Source organism: Poecilia reticulata, chromosome 10, assembly GCF_904066995.2.
Source record: "Poecilia reticulata chromosome 10, P_reticulata-male-v2, whole genome shotgun sequence".
Classification (NCBI taxonomy): domain Eukaryota; kingdom Metazoa; phylum Chordata; class Actinopteri; order Cyprinodontiformes; family Poeciliidae; genus Poecilia; species Poecilia reticulata.
The window spans coordinates 30,236,025-30,254,468 of NC_088839.1; the positions used below are offsets into that span (position 1 = coordinate 30,236,025).

At 37.4% G+C, this 18,444-nt stretch overlaps 1 protein-coding gene across 4 annotated transcripts in view; it reads right to left on the reverse strand.

The window, feature by feature from the left end:
* Positions 1–18,444, reverse strand: part of ldb2a (LIM domain binding 2a) — a 98,744-nt gene that overhangs the window by 2,744 nt on the left and 77,556 nt on the right. The window contains exons 5-8 of one of the 4 annotated variants that reach the window (XM_008421092.3): positions 16,919–17,002; positions 11,406–11,529; positions 9,552–9,605; positions 8,780–8,916 (exon numbers count right to left, since the gene is read on the reverse strand). In XM_008421092.3, the coding sequence (XP_008419314.1) occupies positions 8,780–8,916; positions 9,552–9,605; positions 11,406–11,529; positions 16,919–17,002 (399 nt within the window). Of the gene's footprint in view, positions 1–8,779; positions 8,932–9,549; positions 9,606–11,405; positions 11,530–16,918; positions 17,003–18,444 lie in introns of all 4 variants that reach the window. The other 3 variants (XM_008421091.3, XM_008421093.3, XM_081611872.1) reach the window with 3 other exon arrangements.

Genomic DNA, 18,444 nt, shown 5'->3' on the forward strand with positions numbered 1-18,444 from the left:
TCTCATCATGGTTCGCTGGAAATTTAACTCTCTAAAACATCACGATTTAACAAAAGGGTCAGGGACTTCTTACGGAATTTATTTTTTCACATCGTGTGATGTGAAGGAATCCTGGCTTGAGTTGTATTTTATTTTCTCTTTTCATAAATGTTAATTTGGAAACAGCTACTGTAGTTGCTTTAAACTACACCTTATTTCAGTTATGACCAATAGTTCTCCAGCTGTGCTTCAGCAAATGAATCTGTGAAAAACACGTATACAGAGCTAAACATTGATCAGAGTAATTATTTTATTAGGTGTTTTCTTAGATTCCATTAAAGAAAAACAAATTGATGGTAAAAAAGTGTAAAGATCTAAATTGGTTCAATGCCAGAGTGTTCATTATTGGTAGACATAACATCGATTAATTGTTCAAGTTTAGAAGCCAGTTCATTGCCCGAATAACTTGTAGTTTTAATATCTTGAAGATTCCTCTCAAAATGGTCAACTACAGGATTGAAATGCTTTGGAACGATAAAATAGTTTTTTTTTTTTATTATTAGTATTGTTTAAATGTGAACACTAATATAGTGAGATCCACATCTTTGCTTTATTTTATTTTCGGTCCCAAATTTTATGATTTTATCACATTTTTATTCTGTAATTTCTAAGTACCGGTACACAAAAATAAAAATAGTTTTGAAAAAGTGTATTGTGGTTATGTTCTGGAGCCAACAAGTGCAACTAGGGGGGATTTGAAATGGGAACTGAATGAAAAAAAAAAAAATCATACTGGAAATGAACGTGTATCTGATTCTTCTATCTAATTTTATTCTCAGACCATAAGAAAATCAAAGGAACATTAATATACTTAGACTTTTGAATAATACTTGCACTACTTCAATGAAATGATTGTTATACAAAAGATAGTAATATATTTAGCCAGCTTTAAACAGAAATACCACAAGGTCAAAAAGAGAACCGTTGACTTTTAATAGCCTTTATCATTATATCATGCTTTCTGTCTGATAGAAAATACCCAGTCACTGAAAGCTGTGTGTTTTCCTGCTTTAAATGCAGACCCCCCGCTTGCAGCAAAATGACAGCAAATGTGTGTGTGCGTGCGTGCGTGTGTGTGTTTAGGACAAGTGCGGCTGTATCCAGTGAACCCATCCGAATGGGCGACCCCTCTCTGAGCTCCCCGTGCAAATGAAACCTTCCCATACAGTGAGTGGATACCCCTGGTGCGCTGTACCCGGCCCGATCAATACTCATCATGTAAGACATATTTCACAGAGATAGCCCTCTCACACTGGGTCATGGAAAGGAAGGACAGAGATTCATCCATTATCTACTGATATCTGTGACTGGTGTGATGTGAAGGAATCCTGATGGAGAGGGATTCCCTCCTGGAACTGCTTGTGTTTAGTCACGTTCTTAAATTCCTCTGCAAAAATAATCCTTGTAGTGTAATTTATTATTTCAAGCACCGATCAATAAGGACCTCAATTACTGCTATATTTATTTGTGAGTTGTTGAGTCTCATCCTTTGTTGCCGCCGAGTGTCTGGACCAGCTATTGTAACCTGGGAAGAAGCCGTTCAGTTAAATGGAGTGCACGCTTCACCGGCCATGTGTGTCAGCGCTGCCTGGTTGGGAGATCTCACTCTCCACGGCCGTCTCCACCACAACAAATACACAAAAATAACCCACAAACGTGCATGTGCACTGGACAGAAGCCAAGACAAACCCACTGCATAACCGCAGCGCTGCAAACAATTCCACACCAAGAGCAGATGAATGCAGATTAACCCTGCCTGCAGTCCTGTATAAAGTAAGCATTGATGTAAACATGCACAACACAACCTGCTTCTACTCCAGTCCAAAAAAACACAACAAAATGCACAAACACTTCGATGGGAGTCACAACAAGGAAACCCAGTTCATGAATCCAAGCCATCTCCTCCCTGTTTCCCCCCAGCGACCACTTCTACACCTCTCTATGCCTTAATCAGGCTAATTAATTTAGGTGAGCTTTTCAACTAAATGACAATATCCACACTGATTTGTCAATTTGCATAGCTAATTAAGTCATTAGCTAAAAATGTACTGATTGCCAACAAGCCTTGCATTCACCATCTGTTCCTGTGAGGAGGCCTGTCAACCTACCTCTGGCCAATTTTAGGCAACCCCCTCCTTCCCACCATCCCTCTTGAACAAAATTCCTTCGACGATAACAGCTGGTGGCTAGTCTGAGACCAGGGAGAGCTAATTGTGAGCTAATTAATACTGTCTACTTGTCTACTCATCTCGTTAGGAGTTTGCTTTCGCACTAGCACAAGCAGCAAGATCTTGAATGGGCCAACGCAGAGACAAACGCCTCCCTTCTCGCTTGATTTCACCAAGTGTTGCATGAGGATGCATTCATAGAGATTAGCAGAGGGGAGCGAGGAAAACGTATCTGGTCCTCCGCAGGCCTCCAAAACAACAAGTGGGAATTTAGTGGGTTGGGACAGAATGCAAAAGTGACACAAAATCATTTGGTCATTTATGGATAGTGGGCTGCACAGTGGTGCAGTTGGTAGAGCTGTTGCCTTGCAGCAAGAAGGTTCTGGGTTCGATTCACGGCCCCGGTCTTTCTGCATGGAGTTTGCATGTTCTCCCTGTGCATGTGTGGGTTTTCTCCGGGTACTCCGGTTTCCTCCCACAGTCCGAAAACATGACTGTCAGGTTAATTGGCCTCTCCAAATGGTCCCTAGGTGTGAATATGTGTCTCTGTGTTGCCCTGCGACAGACTGGCGACCTGTCCAGGGTGACCGCGCCTCTCGCCCGGAACGTTAGCTGGAGAGGCACCAGCAACCCTCCCGAGCCCACTAAGGGACAAGGGTGTAAAGAAAATGGATGGATGGATGGATCGTATTTAAAAACATTAGTTGAAATACAGCTAATTACAGCCAAAAAGAAATCCTGCACACCTTACAGAACTTGTAATAGGAGAAAAATGTTTCCAAAAGTAAAAACGGTTAAACAATCCAATTAAGAGTATAATCCAATACGCTGGCAGCATCATATTTTTGGGGCATCATTGGTATGTTCTTTCACACCGATAACTGTTGTCTTTGATCATCTCTTCAGCTTCTTCCATTTACAAGCATCTTTTCTGCATTTTGACTTATCAATTTGCGCAGTAAATTCACTTTACTGCACAAATAGCTAAAATAGTGTAGCTATTTGGCCATCAACAAGATCCTGACATAATTTTATTTCGATATTTCACAACTCTTTTTGGAAAAGGTCTTACAGGTATTCCTCTGTCTTCATTATTTCATACAATTTCTACCTCTGGCAGTGTAACAGACCCTATGTATTATGCTAACACTGCATGCTTGACAGATGTTACAAGTTTAAAGGCTTTACCTTCACTTGTCTTTGCAGGCAAGTAGTGCAATACAACTTCCTCAGACAATTTTTTTTCTTAAGTCAGCATACTCTGTCTATACTGATGTTAAACTGGAAAGTGACATTGGACTTCTTTTCCCAATTTATGATAAACTCCAGGTGTTCTTCCAGAACTTATTGACTGATGTCCCTTCATCAGAGGTAACAGCTTGGGACAGAAATTTCTGACATAATTGGCTGTTCCATCATGACGATGATCCCAAACATAAAAAATGTTTTTGGAAGACTTACATTAAGCTTACTGAATGGCCTCCTCAGAGCTCTGACCTCAAATCTGAGCATTTGTTGCCTTCACTCAAAAGCCCGATCTTTGGCAGGAAATCAACAAACAAATCAACTCTATCAATCCAACAAAGAAGAGTGGTCAAACATTCCTGCCAGACACTTTAGGTAAAAACTTTGAGAAAATATACAAATAATTAAAAAAATATATCCATTCCTTTCTTAATTCACTAAAGTTGTTTGATGTATATTTCTTACAGTCTAAAAAAATAGTTAAAATCTATGAATGACATTACAGTCTGTAATGTGTGTAACTGCATGTGCAGTTTTTTTTTCTTTAATTGTGATTTGATTCTAAATTAAGGGAAATTAAATCTAATGTTAAGGTAGATCTATTGGATTTAAAACAACCATTTCAAGATGGTTTCAGTCTTGGATGTTCCCAATGCCGACCACTAGAGGTCAGTGTTGCTCATTCTATGAACACCCTCTCCACCACCACCGGTTAACCCTCCCCTCCACCCCCTTCCAGTTGCAAGGGTCCACTCCTTATTGTTATTGGACTCACGTAGGCTTGTGTTCAGCCACAAACGAACAACTTCTCAGACAAAGACGGCAGGCGCACAACATATGTAACCAGCATGTAACGGACCGCGCTGCCCGTCTTTAAGAGTTGTGTGGATGCACGACACAAGTGGGGATGTGTATATGTGTGCTTGTGTGAGTGGGTGGGTAGGTAGGTAGGTGGAGGTGATGAGGAAGAGGAAGAGGGAATGGGGGTGGTTGGGGTTGGAGGTGGGGTTGGGGTGGGTGAGGGGGGGCTCAATGATGGAGCAAAGAGGGAGCATGTGAAGAAGGAGGGGGGTGGGGGGGGTGTGAGGGTGTATACAGATATCTGTGATAATGAGAGCTGGCACAGAGCCACGCTGCCTTCCAAAGAGAAAACAATTTGCGAGTGCAGTGTGTATATGTGCATGAGATGTACATTATGTATGGATGAGACGAAGGCAAGCAGGTAAAAGACTAGAAAAAGATGAGACAGCCCCAAGAGTCTTCAGTAAATATAGACGGTCAGTGCAGAATGTCTGTAGGCAACCCAGGGTGTAGCACATTTAACACTACTGTCCATTTAAAAGAAGAACAAAATTAACAAGTTAATTGAAGTCGGAAACAAAATTAATTGGTCTTTCTTTTCAAACCCGTATTAGAGGACTGAATTGTTCTTTATGTCAATTCTGTTCAATGACATCTCAAGCATAAATCCTGTTTTTATTGAATAAAGAATAACATTTATTTTGGTAATGTTTGGGAGAGTTAAAGAACTTGGTGGGAAAAACATGCAGTTCTTGGCAAAAATTGAAAAACAGAAAGAAATTTACTTTGCGTATTTTGTGCTATTTATGCAGAGCCGGCCAAAGCACTGAAACACAGCCATGACACCTTCCAAAATAGTATATTACAAAGAATTTCAAATGATTCAAATTAATTGATATAACATTTAATTCAAACAATAATTTAAAAATATGAACTCAAATGTTCATAGTTTAGCTCTTATCTCAGGAGAATGAAGACATTTCTGTTTCAGCTGGAGTTATATTAGATCCACATTCTGTTTACAACCAAGTCTAAACAAGAGGTTTTTAATTTTCCATCTGCGAATGTAGATACAGTCAATTAAACAATCCTGAGTTGGTATTGAAACAATATCCACCAGATGTGACAAGAAGAGCAAATGGTTAACTTAGGGTGACTTTCTACAGATTATTACCATCTTTTACACTTTAAAGACTTTATTTGTTGTATTTATTAAATATGTATTACATTTATGTATCGAATGATGAAAACAATGTGGATGATGTGATTTTCATACCATAAAATAAATAAATTTATTGTTGACTCACATGTGACTCACAGGGATGCGTGTGGTGGGTTCCAACTTTAATTTTGATGTGGGCCCCAATTAACCTTGGACTGTCCCTGAGTCTTTGTCTGGTTCCTACATGCAGGTCTACAGCATGCTAGTGTTTTAAAATCTTTCCTAACAGCAGGTCTACTTTGAGATAACAGTATATAGACTTGGTATATTTACTGTGTGACTGCGCAGACACTGTATAGAAAGCTGGTAACACTCTTAAATTTTCCATTAGGCTGAATTAGTGCCGAGGACAAAATGTACGCACATTAATGCCAACCAGTAACACCTTAACAAAAACAAATTCCCTTTATGTTTTGTATCAGCGCACTTTTTCCTGCACTGAAATGATCTGTGTAGAAGAACAGCGGAGTGCTGTGCCGGCGCGTCTACAGAACAGTAAATTGGATGCTGGGGAGTGAATGTAATACAGCATGTGTATAATGAGCATTGTGTGGAATAAAAGTAGAGCCTCTGCAGACAGCACACCCACAGCGGCATCCAATCCTCCGGGGAGGTGCCAGGCATGTGGTGAAACACTGAGCTGTTTAGGCGGCTGTTTAACCTTTAAGTACGTCAAGTAACCTTTAATACAGCCGTGTTGCCAAATCAGGCATTTTGAACCTAATACAGGTCATGAAGCTGTATGCTTGTAAAATCCATTTAAAGCCCTTCAGGATTTATTTGTTTAATCATAAAAATGATATTATTATGACAGTTTAATGCAGATATAAAATAGTTTAACCCTCCTACATTAACATAAAACTTCCATATTTATTAGTAAAAACACAGTCAGAAATTTAATTAGAGATTAAACAAAAATGGATTTCCGATATGAATTCTTTTAATACAAAAAACACATTTAAAAAGTAATCAAAATAAAAAGTTAAATAAGATTCATATTTATCACATGCCAATTTAAAACCCAAAATTACTGAATGTTTTCCCAGTCATGAGAGAAGGTGTTAAAAGTTACATTCATCCCAACTTCAGCTTTATAAACAGTGACCAAAAGTGGCTCATATATAATGTTTAAGATGATATTTATTATACATTCACACATAAAGTATGTGTGTTATGTTATGTCCTTCACACCTTTGTGAAAATAATAATAATAATAAAAAACAAACACATGTATAGCACCCTCCACATTTATGGTTCACCAGTAAATATGTGTAAAAACCACTTAAATAAATGCAACTTTTATAGCACCAATATAAATCCATGTTGTAGATACTAAAATCTTAATTTGAGTCCATTTGTACAGTGGTAGAAAAAAAGATTTCACATTAAAGATTGAATTGTTTCTATAAAATCACAGGTGCCACAATAATTGGCAATACCAAATAACACTGTTGGTTTGTGTTCAGATTGATAGAAAGATTGCTTTGATGCAGCTTTCAATAAATAATGCCAAAATAATACATTTGGACACCATATATATGAACTATTGCTTCACAATTTGTCAACATACTGCTATAATATCCCACCAATGGCCCAATAACATAATTATTTCATTATTTTAATCTCACAGAAACTCGACAGGAAAATTGGAAGAAGAATTTTAAAAACTGACACCAGTAGTGAAATCTTCTTTCTGATTAATTCAGCAAAAATAATGGCCAGTTATTTATTCAAAGCAAAAAGTAATATTCAAATTCCACAAGTACATGTCTTTCTGTTCAACAAAATCCTCTGAATTTCTTTCTGTTTAGATGCACAAAACATGTGGTTTTCAATGCACAAAGACAAGAAACATTGTAAAAGCAATCTAAAAAGTGACTGTAATTGAAGAATTTTTTAATTTATACTTTACAGTTTTAAGTTCATCTGAGAGTCTAGGAACATTTATTTAGTAATCAAACTCTTCACCTGAAGGATATATATATTGCCCTTGGGTGTAAAACTGCATTTTACTTATATTTGAAAGTCAGATTTTTCAAGTTCTTAAGTCAGAAATACAACAAGAAAACAGTTAACTCAGTTAACATAACCTATGCTATATAGAAAGTTTAGCTTTATCGCACAAGTGAGTGGAGAATAGATATCAGAGGTCTATTTCTTTCAGTCATTCTTCTAAACGGTAAATACAACATACTATTCAGGTTGACCATCATACGGTAGAAAACACATTCACCTAAACTTCCCCAACAATAATTGTATAGTTTCAAACAAGTGATAAATAAGCTCTGACCAGGACATCAATGATGGTCAAAGGTCAGTTTTTGAAAACTGGTACAATTTTTTGTGTGTAATAAATTAATTTGTATTTTGTGATGTGCTCAGTGTTTTTAATCAATCTTATCTCTGTGTAGTTGATTTATTTTAAGGCACAAATAAATGTGCCTTTTCTTGCCTTACTAGAGTAAAAATGAAAATATTGGAATTTTATATATTTATAACAGATATAAAAATCCATAAGTTGCTATATTGTTGGTGATTAATACGTTACATTTTATAAAAATAGTCCATATTAGTATCTCAAACTTTTTTTCTTAAACATCATATCATTTTTTTCATTTCTAAAGTAGAAACATAGATCCACCTTAAAGAGCTGAAAACTCCCTTTACAACAGCATGGTGGTATGTTTCTGATTTCCAAGTAAAATGAACTGCTGCTGGGCAGTCTGTGAGTTTAGTGCCTTGCTCAAGGGCCTGGTCAGTGTGTTGGCTATGCGAGGGCAAAGCATGATTTCACCACCCACATTTTCCGATTCGCTTCAAAGTTTTTCTTTTATTTATAGCCCAAGGCTCTGGTCACTTGGATGAGCAACAAGGTCTCATTGCTGGTTGGTCGTTTTAAATAAACATTGTGAAAAGGCAAAGGTTTTTTCTGAGAAATAGGAAAACATTTAGGATTCAGCTGTAATGGTTGGTCACAAAGCATCCTACAAGAACAGTTACGCTCTAATCTTTCACTAAAATATTTTCCTGCTTTGATCACTTCCATTTTGTCCCATTTTATATACCTCTTTTTTTTTGTTTTTACAGTGTTGAAGCTTTTTCTTTCATTTGTACAAATAAATTAAACCATACTAGCTGAAATGCCATTAGGAATTTCTGGTGCTTGTTTGGAACTCTGCAAACATTCAATTGCAGCTACAGAAATCAATTACGGCTCCTTTCTGAGATGCTTTGAAGAAAAGCTGCTGCTAAATGGCTGTATGTAAATAAAAAAGGAGGCAAACCGAGAGGAGCTGATGCTTACAGGTACCTGACTGGAGAGGCTGAAGTTGGTGGCGGGGCTGCGCTTCTTGCTGGCGGCGGTGCCCACGCTGCTGTTGGCGCTGCTGGCTGAGTTCTTCCGTTTCCTCCTCTTCGTGGTTGTCTGTCGGGCAGGCTCAGCTTTGGCGCGACCAGCAAAGAGAAACAGAGGCCATGCCAAGAACATAATGCATACAGACGGAGACAAGGTGTAGGTGTGTGTGCAGTGTGTACAATTTGCAGGTGAGATCATGCTAACTTGTTCCCAGTGCTTGTAAACTGAAAACACATGCAGACAGAAGATGCAATCCCACAGACATGTTACACAGATAAGAGCATCTATTAAACAAGGATGCATTTTTTATCTTCAGAGGTGAAACCACACAAGCGTTAACATCTCCAAACACATGCAGCTATAAGAAAGAACCTCTGCTTCATTTACATAAATGCTCAACTATAGACCTTGATGTTCAATGTGATGCAATTTGTTCAAAAGCAAAAGCAAGACACAACTGTCCGACTTATTGAAATCTAACTAGCATTAACACTGAATTTGTATTATTTCTATTGGGAATCGGTGATTAATAACTAACTACAAGCTGTAGCCAAGTCGTCACATGCAATAAACATTCAACACATAATTTTGACATCAGGCAGGTGAAAATACATGATAAACTTGCACATGAAAATGCATTTCAGTCCATTCAAGCAAGCAAGGAAATAATGCTGCTTTCTTGAAAGACGACGGACAGACGATATTGTTAGAGGGAAGATACCTTTTTTGTGATTTGTGGGAAATATTTCCGTTTTGAAGTTCTGTGGGTGTCCAGCTGAAACCGGAGCCAAAATTAGTTGTGTTGGTTAAACAGACAGAAATATATCAGAGGGTACAACAGAGAATTGTTAACATCACTGGGTAACTCAACATACATTAAGTACAATGTGAAGTTCATCTATAAGTGAAATAATTAGAATTACCAGGTTACCCAGGTAAGTAGTTCAGTCTGTTCCTTTGTCCCTGACAGTTTCACTAACTTTTGTTAGAGAATATATGTAGTACATAATTTATGAATACAAGGTTTTGCGAATTCTTCCGGCATTTGTTAGAAAGCGTTACTCCTTTTAATCTCAAGAGAAGACAAGAAAATCCTGCTGCGATTTTCAGTCAGATGTCTGAAAGTGAAATACATTTTCTGAGGTTTCTGTCTAATCATGCTCTCATATTCAGTTATAACAATCAGAGACTCATAACACAAACAAACAGCACTATAAATCAGAACACCAAGAACAAAGGGAATTTTATCCGCATTTTATCTTGTTTGATTTCAAAAAGATTTGACAGACGTGTTTGTTTATGAAAAATAAATAAATAAAAAGACTCTGCTATTGTGAGGGACAATCATTTGTGTTATCCCACTGGTTTCCTCTGATGCTGAGCCTGTGACGCACAAAAATCGCTTCCATTTCCACCAAAAGAACTTATCAGAGCATAAATACACCCATGGCTTCCTTCCTGCCAAAATCCCAACCTGTTTCCGAGCTGGAGAAGAATTGCAGGAAAAGTGGAACAACACCACCAACAAGGAAAACCCTCATTTCAGCTAAACTGCAAAGATTGTGCAACAGATGTGTCAACATGTAAATGAATAAGAAGGAGTAACCTCTTTGTAAAGGGTCAACACTGTCAGGAGCCATTTTTAAATAAAAAGATGCATATTACCATAAAGCTTGCATAGAGCAAAGAATTCTGATCTGCTTTTGCTCTTTCACCATGTGCACAAATAACTATCAATGCAGCCAGGAGTCTTTATTATATTCATAAAATGCTTTCCTTTTTCTCTCTCCCTCTGACTCTGTTTTTTTTTCTTTTCTTTGAAGAATGTCGTGGACGCTGGGGAGCCGCTGTCCGGGGAGCTGGATCTGCGAGTTTGATTACACCCGGCACTCTTAATTAAAGTTACACAGGTCTGAGTCAAAGGCTTTTTGACTGGTGTTGGTTTTTAAAGACATCTCGTCACGCCTCGCTAAGCATTGCTGTAATTTGCAGCCACTCCAATGTGTCCCAAAAAAAAAAGAAGAAAAAAAAAGAGAAAGAAAAAAAATGGCCTCGGCTTACTCCCTCTCCGGCTTAAGACCGCACAGCCAATTTAAGCTCAGTACTTTTCAGAAACCAGCCTGCAAACATCAATCAAGGGCGCCTGAGAGGCCTGTTAAAGATTGGCAGGGTTGAGATTCAAGAGGCAACCCTGAATTCTGATGATTTTATATACCTGACAGGCAAAAAATATATATTTCAGAAATTAGGATGTATAATGGCAAATTTGGGAACATAAATGATGCAATAAAACGCACTCTGAGTGAAAATATTCCTGCACAGTGATGGATGGAGTGGAATTAAAAGCTGTTTAAACGGAAGAATAAACTCAAAAGCTCAGTAGAGGGAGCAATTACCTCTCACTATTCTTTATGAGGAACCAGCTGTTTATAATGATGGTTACTTCAGCCCTATTAGGACTCACTTTTATTGTATTAAATATTCAGGAAAACAAAGCAGAATTAAAGAGTTTTGCTGAAAGAAACTGCTCTTTCAGGGTTTCAGTAGAAGGAAACGCTATGCATTATGTATTTACCTGGTGGTGCTACCATTCTCTGCCATTTTTGGAACAGACATGTCTTCAGACAGTCCCGGGGACTGAGGTTGTAGGTCTTGTGCCTCGACATGAGCTCCTGCATGGGCTCCAAAATGACGCACAACTGCAGACACAGCGAGACAAAGCAGAAGCTCAGTGAAAGCAGAGAACAGAATCGCCAATTTTTCTCAGTATTTAAAATTCTCCACTCTTTTTTTTTTTTTTACTGCTGATGCTGCTCCTGTCATGATGAACCAAAACCAGAATAAGTTGAGTTTGTTGCTCAATTAATCACTCGCTCACCGACGTCTAAGTGATTAATTAGGAAGTAAACTTATTGTTATAGACACTTCAGCAAAATAGCTTCAACGTTTTATATCAAACTGCTTCTGGATAGACCAAAGATAAACTTCAGATTTATTTATACCTTTCTTCCCATTTTGACATTTACAAACACAGAATTTATTATAATTTATCAGAATATAATGAGAGAGATCAACAGTGAAGTGAAGTGAAAACATTGCATGGTTTTCAACTTTTTTTTTGCAAAGAAAACAATGTTGTAGCACTTATATATTTATTTTATGGTTGTAACATAACAAGATGTGAAAGTTTAAGCGGTAAGAATACCTCTGTTTATAGGCCACTCTGTTTATATAGTGACCCCCAGGCTTATTGATATCCTTCTTACAGATGCGACAAAAATATTAAAATAAGTGTAATTTGTACTTCAGTAGAATAATCTCACACAGAAAATTTTGGAAAAGTCCAACCTTTAAATTTATGACATCTATTAATCAATCAATTCAATCAATCTATATTTACACAGCACTTTATGCACCCAAAGAGACCAAACGAAAAGCGCTCGATATGTTCACAGAATAAAACATGACCCACAAAACAAGAACATACATAATTTAACAGACAAGGAGAGAACTAAAAAAAAAAAAAGAAAAGACCTTGATAAAAACAACTAAGAATTTCTGATCAAATACAATTAAGTTAAAAACAGAAGGAACTTAAAATAACTTAAATTGTCTGCTGTCCTTACAAAAGGGGAAGATTGTTCCACAGTTTGGGAGCAACAGAAAAATATCTACCTAATAATTAAGATTACAGTAATAATGTTTTTGTCATTTACACTCTAGTAGTTTTTAAAACTAATCAGAGGATATTTAATTCGCAATCCTTGATTTCTGTTTTCCTGAGTGATAAATGTGATACTCTTCAAAATGGGAAAGACAAGTGATCATGTTATTTAAGTGAGCCAGAGTGTGTTGGGAAGTAGATACAGAAAAATATGTTCATCTAAACTTGCCCGTATAATAAAAAGTTTAAAACAACTGGAATGTTGGCAAACAAGGCTGGATGAGGACTCATATTTATCTTGCCGTCAGATGCAGCAAGGACAATGAAAAAGGAGATAAAAATAACCTCCACAACTCCCTGTTAGAAAACTGCAGCAAACAGCCACCATGTCTCCATAACAACTATTTATTTTAAAGCTTTAGTACACATCTTTAGCGACAGGGCCGATATCTGTGGAGGCCACTGTATTCATCAACACACATTTCTGTCTTTAGAACAGAAACCACAGAGAACAGCCTGTCCCTCCCACCCTGTGCCTCATAACGTCCCCGCATTTAAACAGCACGAGTAAAATATTCATTCTGAAGAGAACCGTAAATCTCTGGCGACCAGCTTTGAGAGGAATCAGGGGTCAGCCTGTCATCTTAAATACATCAGGATCAGCTTATCCATAGGACATCTGGACAACATTACAAGTCAGTTACACCGCTGTGTTTGGCAGCTGGAATCATCCAGATATGTGTTGGACAAGTCAGTAAAGAGGCTCAGAGGATTTGATCATACTCCAGGTAGATTCCCAGCTTACCTGTTTAAATAAGCAGAGGGTATATTAACATCAAAGGTGGTATTGTATGCTTTTAATTTATAAAACAGTTTTCATCTTAAAGTAACATCATAAAGGTCACCTGGTGAAATTGCAAAGCATGTAGCATCAGTTTCTGTCTTTCCTTCCTCTCTTTCTCAGCATCAACAGGAGGAGCGAATGATCGTTTTGCTGAAATGGCTTCAAACAACCAACGTTTATGTTCCGTATTATTGGAAAGAAGCTGCAAATGTTTTAGGGAGGGGGATCTTTGTGGGTGGATGTGCTCACCAAACGTTTGACTTCAAATCTGTATCCTATTATCTGTAAATGTTGGCTATGCAGAGTTTTTCCATTACAGTGTCTATTACCACAAATGTTTAAGTTCTCTTGGTGTTTCTGTGGTCTATTAGGAGGATCTAAACAGCTACAAATGACTCAAACAAGCAAATTTGTAAAAAAAAAAAATTCTCTGTCAAAAGCAGGTTTGCAGTGTTTTTATTATAAAAGTAAAAACACTAATGCTCTCAACCCTCCACTGTCATGAGCTATACATCATCATAATTTCTTCCTCATTGTTATTTGTGGATAATTATGTGGTTACACTGGAAAACACATTGCTTAAGGACATCTACTACAACTATTGTTCATTTCAGAATTGCATCCAACTCTTCCATACTAGAAATATGGACTTGTTGATGGGTGACTCAAGATTTTTCCCATTTAAGTTCAATTGTTTTTCAGACTAATAAGAGTTTTGGTTCTTTTTCTGGCTGCTTGTACTGTTTAAGCACAAAAACTCACTCTGACTTTATAGCAGATATTTTTAGCGTTAATGGTCAGCCAGGATTTGACGCAGTCTAAGCTGTCAAACAAAGAATAAGGGGGTAAAAAGAGAAAAGCCTAAAACCGAACCCTGGCTAATCCCAGAAGTGATGGGAACAGCTGAAGAGGAAAACTGCCCAACATGAACTGAGAAGCTCCAGTTAGGTATGACCTAAATCATGAAAAGACTGCGATGCCTATAAACTGCTGTAAATGAGACTACAGGTTACTAAAAAGACGTTTGTGTATTGTTGTGTATTAATGCCAAATTGATGGGGAAGCCTGGCAAGACTGATTGAAACAACTCTAGACAATAAGAAACAAAAAAATACAAATATTTTTACATAGTTTATCTTTTTCATACCTATTCAGACCTGATTAATACTTAAATTAAATTCTCAACTTTTCCACACTTCCCAGGGCTGATTGACTTGGCCAGTGCAGTTTCCTAACATCGGAGTGTTAACTACTCCAATGTGTCCACATAGTTGCTGTCTCCTAATCAGATTGTAATATAAGGTCGAAATTGCTGCAGTGACGGTAGGCGTGGGTTTACCAAGTTGCTCAAGGGCACTCTCATAGTCATTATGGAAAGAAAAGGAGACTGTTAATCATCCGTTGCATGCTCAAATGATCTCATCTGACCTTCAGCATCCCACCACTCCTACTTTTCTGATGTCACTCCTAATCAGCGGGTTGTTTCCTTCTTGAAATGGTCTGTACAGTGAAATAAAAAGAAACCTTTACAGGAGACATGTATTAAGTACAATCCACCCACAGCTATTTGTAAAGCAGTGTTGGAGGCTTTCATGCAACCTGCGTTGCAACATTAAGAGTCCAAGCAGAAATGATGAATGTTCTACAGTTGTTAAAACAGTCGATCTAACAGCGGCGAAGTCAGCTGCTTAAGTCAAATTACCCTACATGAACACGGCAATGTTTGCTCCTTTTTCCTCAGCTGGTATGTTGGTTCTGTTTGGATGCTACACCACTAGAGGAAAAGTGAGCATCCCTGTGGCAGACTAATCCAGTGTTCTCCTCTGATGGTTCCCTCCTGACACAGTAATATCCCTCCCCGGCTCAGCCAACAAGCCCTGGCTCTCTGCCTGAAAACAAGGGCTATTTTCAGGCTGAATAGTAGGAAGCCAGCAGCTCCAATACATGGAAAGGCTTAAACACTACAAATGAAAAAAAAAAAAAGATGTGTGTGTGTTTGCGTGTGTGTGTTTGCGTGTGCGCGCGCGAGTTTGAGAGGGAGAGAAGGCAAGTTGATGCCCCTTTAGCCAGGAAGCCGTCACTCTCTCTTGGAAGGATTGATAAATGCTGGGAAAGGCCAGCATTTATTACTAGTTTAATGTGAAGAAAAGGAATATTTTACATTGACAACCTCAGATAAGGATGACGAAAAACATAATTTGTGGAATGTGAGACTAAACTATACAGTGGTGGTTTAAAAACTGAAGAGTCTGACCTCAAGATGGATCTAAAGCAATGCAAAAAGTAAAGTTAATTGTATTATTTTAGTCTATTTTTTTATATATATTCTTCTAACTTCAACTCAGTGGAGATTAATCTAGGCTTTGGATGTATTGTTCAGGATCCTCCATGATAATAGAATGAAAACAATATTTAAAATAGAGTAAAAGTTTATTCTAAGAAAGATTGCTAGTTCTGAATTCATCAGACAGGGATTTCTGTGGCATATATGAGGCATCTTGAGTCACACTGAGACAGTTTAGACACCTTAACCTCACCCATTAAATACAAGTTTTCAGCACTCCAGGCATAAACACCATTTTGTTTCTTGAGTGCTGACCGTGTGAATCACCAAAATAAAGGAGCAGAAAGAAAACCTTCAGTTTGTAATTAAAGAAGCTTGAATTACGCATTCTCCCATTTAGCCGTGCTGGAGTTGCCTTCTGTATAGAATTTTTTTGTTGTTATAGAACAGCAGCAACAAAAAAAAAAAGAAGAAAATAAAACACATCCTGCTCCCTCGCTCCTTCTCTGTGTGTTTTTCTTCACTCGGCTATAATAAGCTGCGAAGGTGCCGTACTCTGATTCGCGCCATTTCACAATTATGAGTCTCAACAGGGAGCGTTCATTAATGTTATGCTAATTTTCTGTATCCAATTAATTCTTTCCTCTCCCCGTTTCTCTCCTCTTGTTCTCCCGTTTGGAAATTGTACCTGTCAGTCAACTATGGTGTTGGAAAAACACAAACAAAACCCGCTGAAATCATCACTAATGCATTCAGCAAGCTTATATCCTACATTACTACATGTTAAAATGCAGAGAAAAGTATGCATATTTACAAAGTAAAGTTAAACAATATTATTTCTTTATATGTACACAATCAAGTGTAAAAAACCCAGGGGTAATAAAGCTTTAACCTTTAATTGGAGTAGAAAACTGACAAAAATTTTTTTACATTTAAGCTAAAAAAGCAGGTGAGAAGAGAACAAAAAAAATAACACGTGCATTCAAACCTGCAAATGCAAAATTTCCGAATAAAAATTATGACTTGACTTCAGAGCATGTAATGTTTTCTGACAAGAAGCATATTACAAATAAAGAAGCATGAACATTCTGCACAATACAAACAACACCATGCTGTCTAGACATGCTACTTAATTAGAAATTATGAGCAACATAATTTTTCTATGTATGGATATCAGATAACAATAGCTTCTCGCATGCATCAGGAGTGACAGAAACTAAATCAAGAGCAGAATGACATTCTGAGATACAGCCTCCCCAAAACACACACACAGAAATTCATACACAAGGTACTTACCCTGAGGTAGTTGAGGGTGAAGTTGGTCAAGCCCATGCGCGTGATGTTTTTGGACAGTTGTTCCAGCACCTGAGGGTCTTGCGCCTAAAATCAGGAGCACATAAATAAAATAAGGAGATTTATGTATATTTTAGCCCATTTTATATTCTGCTGGACAATAGTTAGGTTCATTAGTATCTATTTGACGTATTTGATTTTCATTTATCTTCACACTCTTGCAAATTTGACAGCTGATCAGTTAAATTGTTTGAATTTTCACAATTCCTAGAAGCATTTGCTGTTGATTTTTTTTTTTACTCGAATTGAAATTGCTGAGTGTGGGTTTGTCAGGCCACAGTTTCAGAGTGCATTGAATAAATAATGACAAGATACAGAAAGATGAAGCCCAAAGAACAGAAAAAATAAAAAGCACTGGTTTTAAGCCTTTTGCTTTGTACTTTTATGAAGAACACATAAAGTATAACAAGATGGTTAATTTGCATGAAGCACAAAATAATTAAGAAAACAACAACAACAAAAAACTAATAAATAAATCTTAGAACTCCAGCAATTATATTGAATGTTTTGGAGAAAAAGGAATATTTTTTAAGAAAGGAAGTTTCCTTTCTTAAAAAAGTAAAAAAAAAAAAAAAAATGTTGGCAATTATAGGGATAAATCTAAAGGCTTCTTTTTCCCTAAACTTGTTTGCTCCACAGATAAACATTCACATCATAAAGAGCTGGAGGTATTGACAGACCAAAACACAGCCCAGACTAAGCAGAAGCAGCGCGCACACTTGGATTCAGTGCCTCATGAAAAATGCATAATTCTATCTCCAGTCGCATCTCTGTGTGGGGAAAGTCATGAGGGAAGCAGGGGAGTCCTTTTGTACCGTCAGCAGACCAGCATGAATGATAGCAGGATTGAAATAGTGTGCATTATTTGACAGCTGGCAGGATCACAGTCTGAATTACTTTACTCATCAAGCAGAATTAGGATGAATGTACTGTATACATATTTTTTTTGGCATCACCGGCACAGCGATGCATCAACTATTTAGAAGAAAGTTGAGGAAATACTGACACGTGTGGATGAGAAGAGACGGAGGCGATCAGCTCAGGAAACTCAGCAAACAATGGGAGTAAAAACCAGATCAGATCAGGTCAATTATGAAGTTTAAAATGAAGACAATAAACTGTATATACATTAAATCTAAGAGGAGACAAAAAGGAATGTGTAAATGTGTCTATAAACAGTCCTTATAGAAAACTATAGAAGCTTAAAACAAATAGTTATGTCTTGTCCTTCGATGTAGTGAGGAAAAAGCATATTAAAACAGATGTTTAAGATGTAATGCAGTCACATTTAACTCTTAGTGCTTCTTGGTGGAGGCAATATAACAAGCTTTGTTTTTGTTGCCTTCTGTTTGTGCCTGCGCCATAATCCAGCATGTTTTCAATGGGAATTTCATTTTAAAGAAAGTACTATTACAGCAACCATGACAATTGGTAACACATTCATTACTTTATTTGCAAAACAAAAAAGG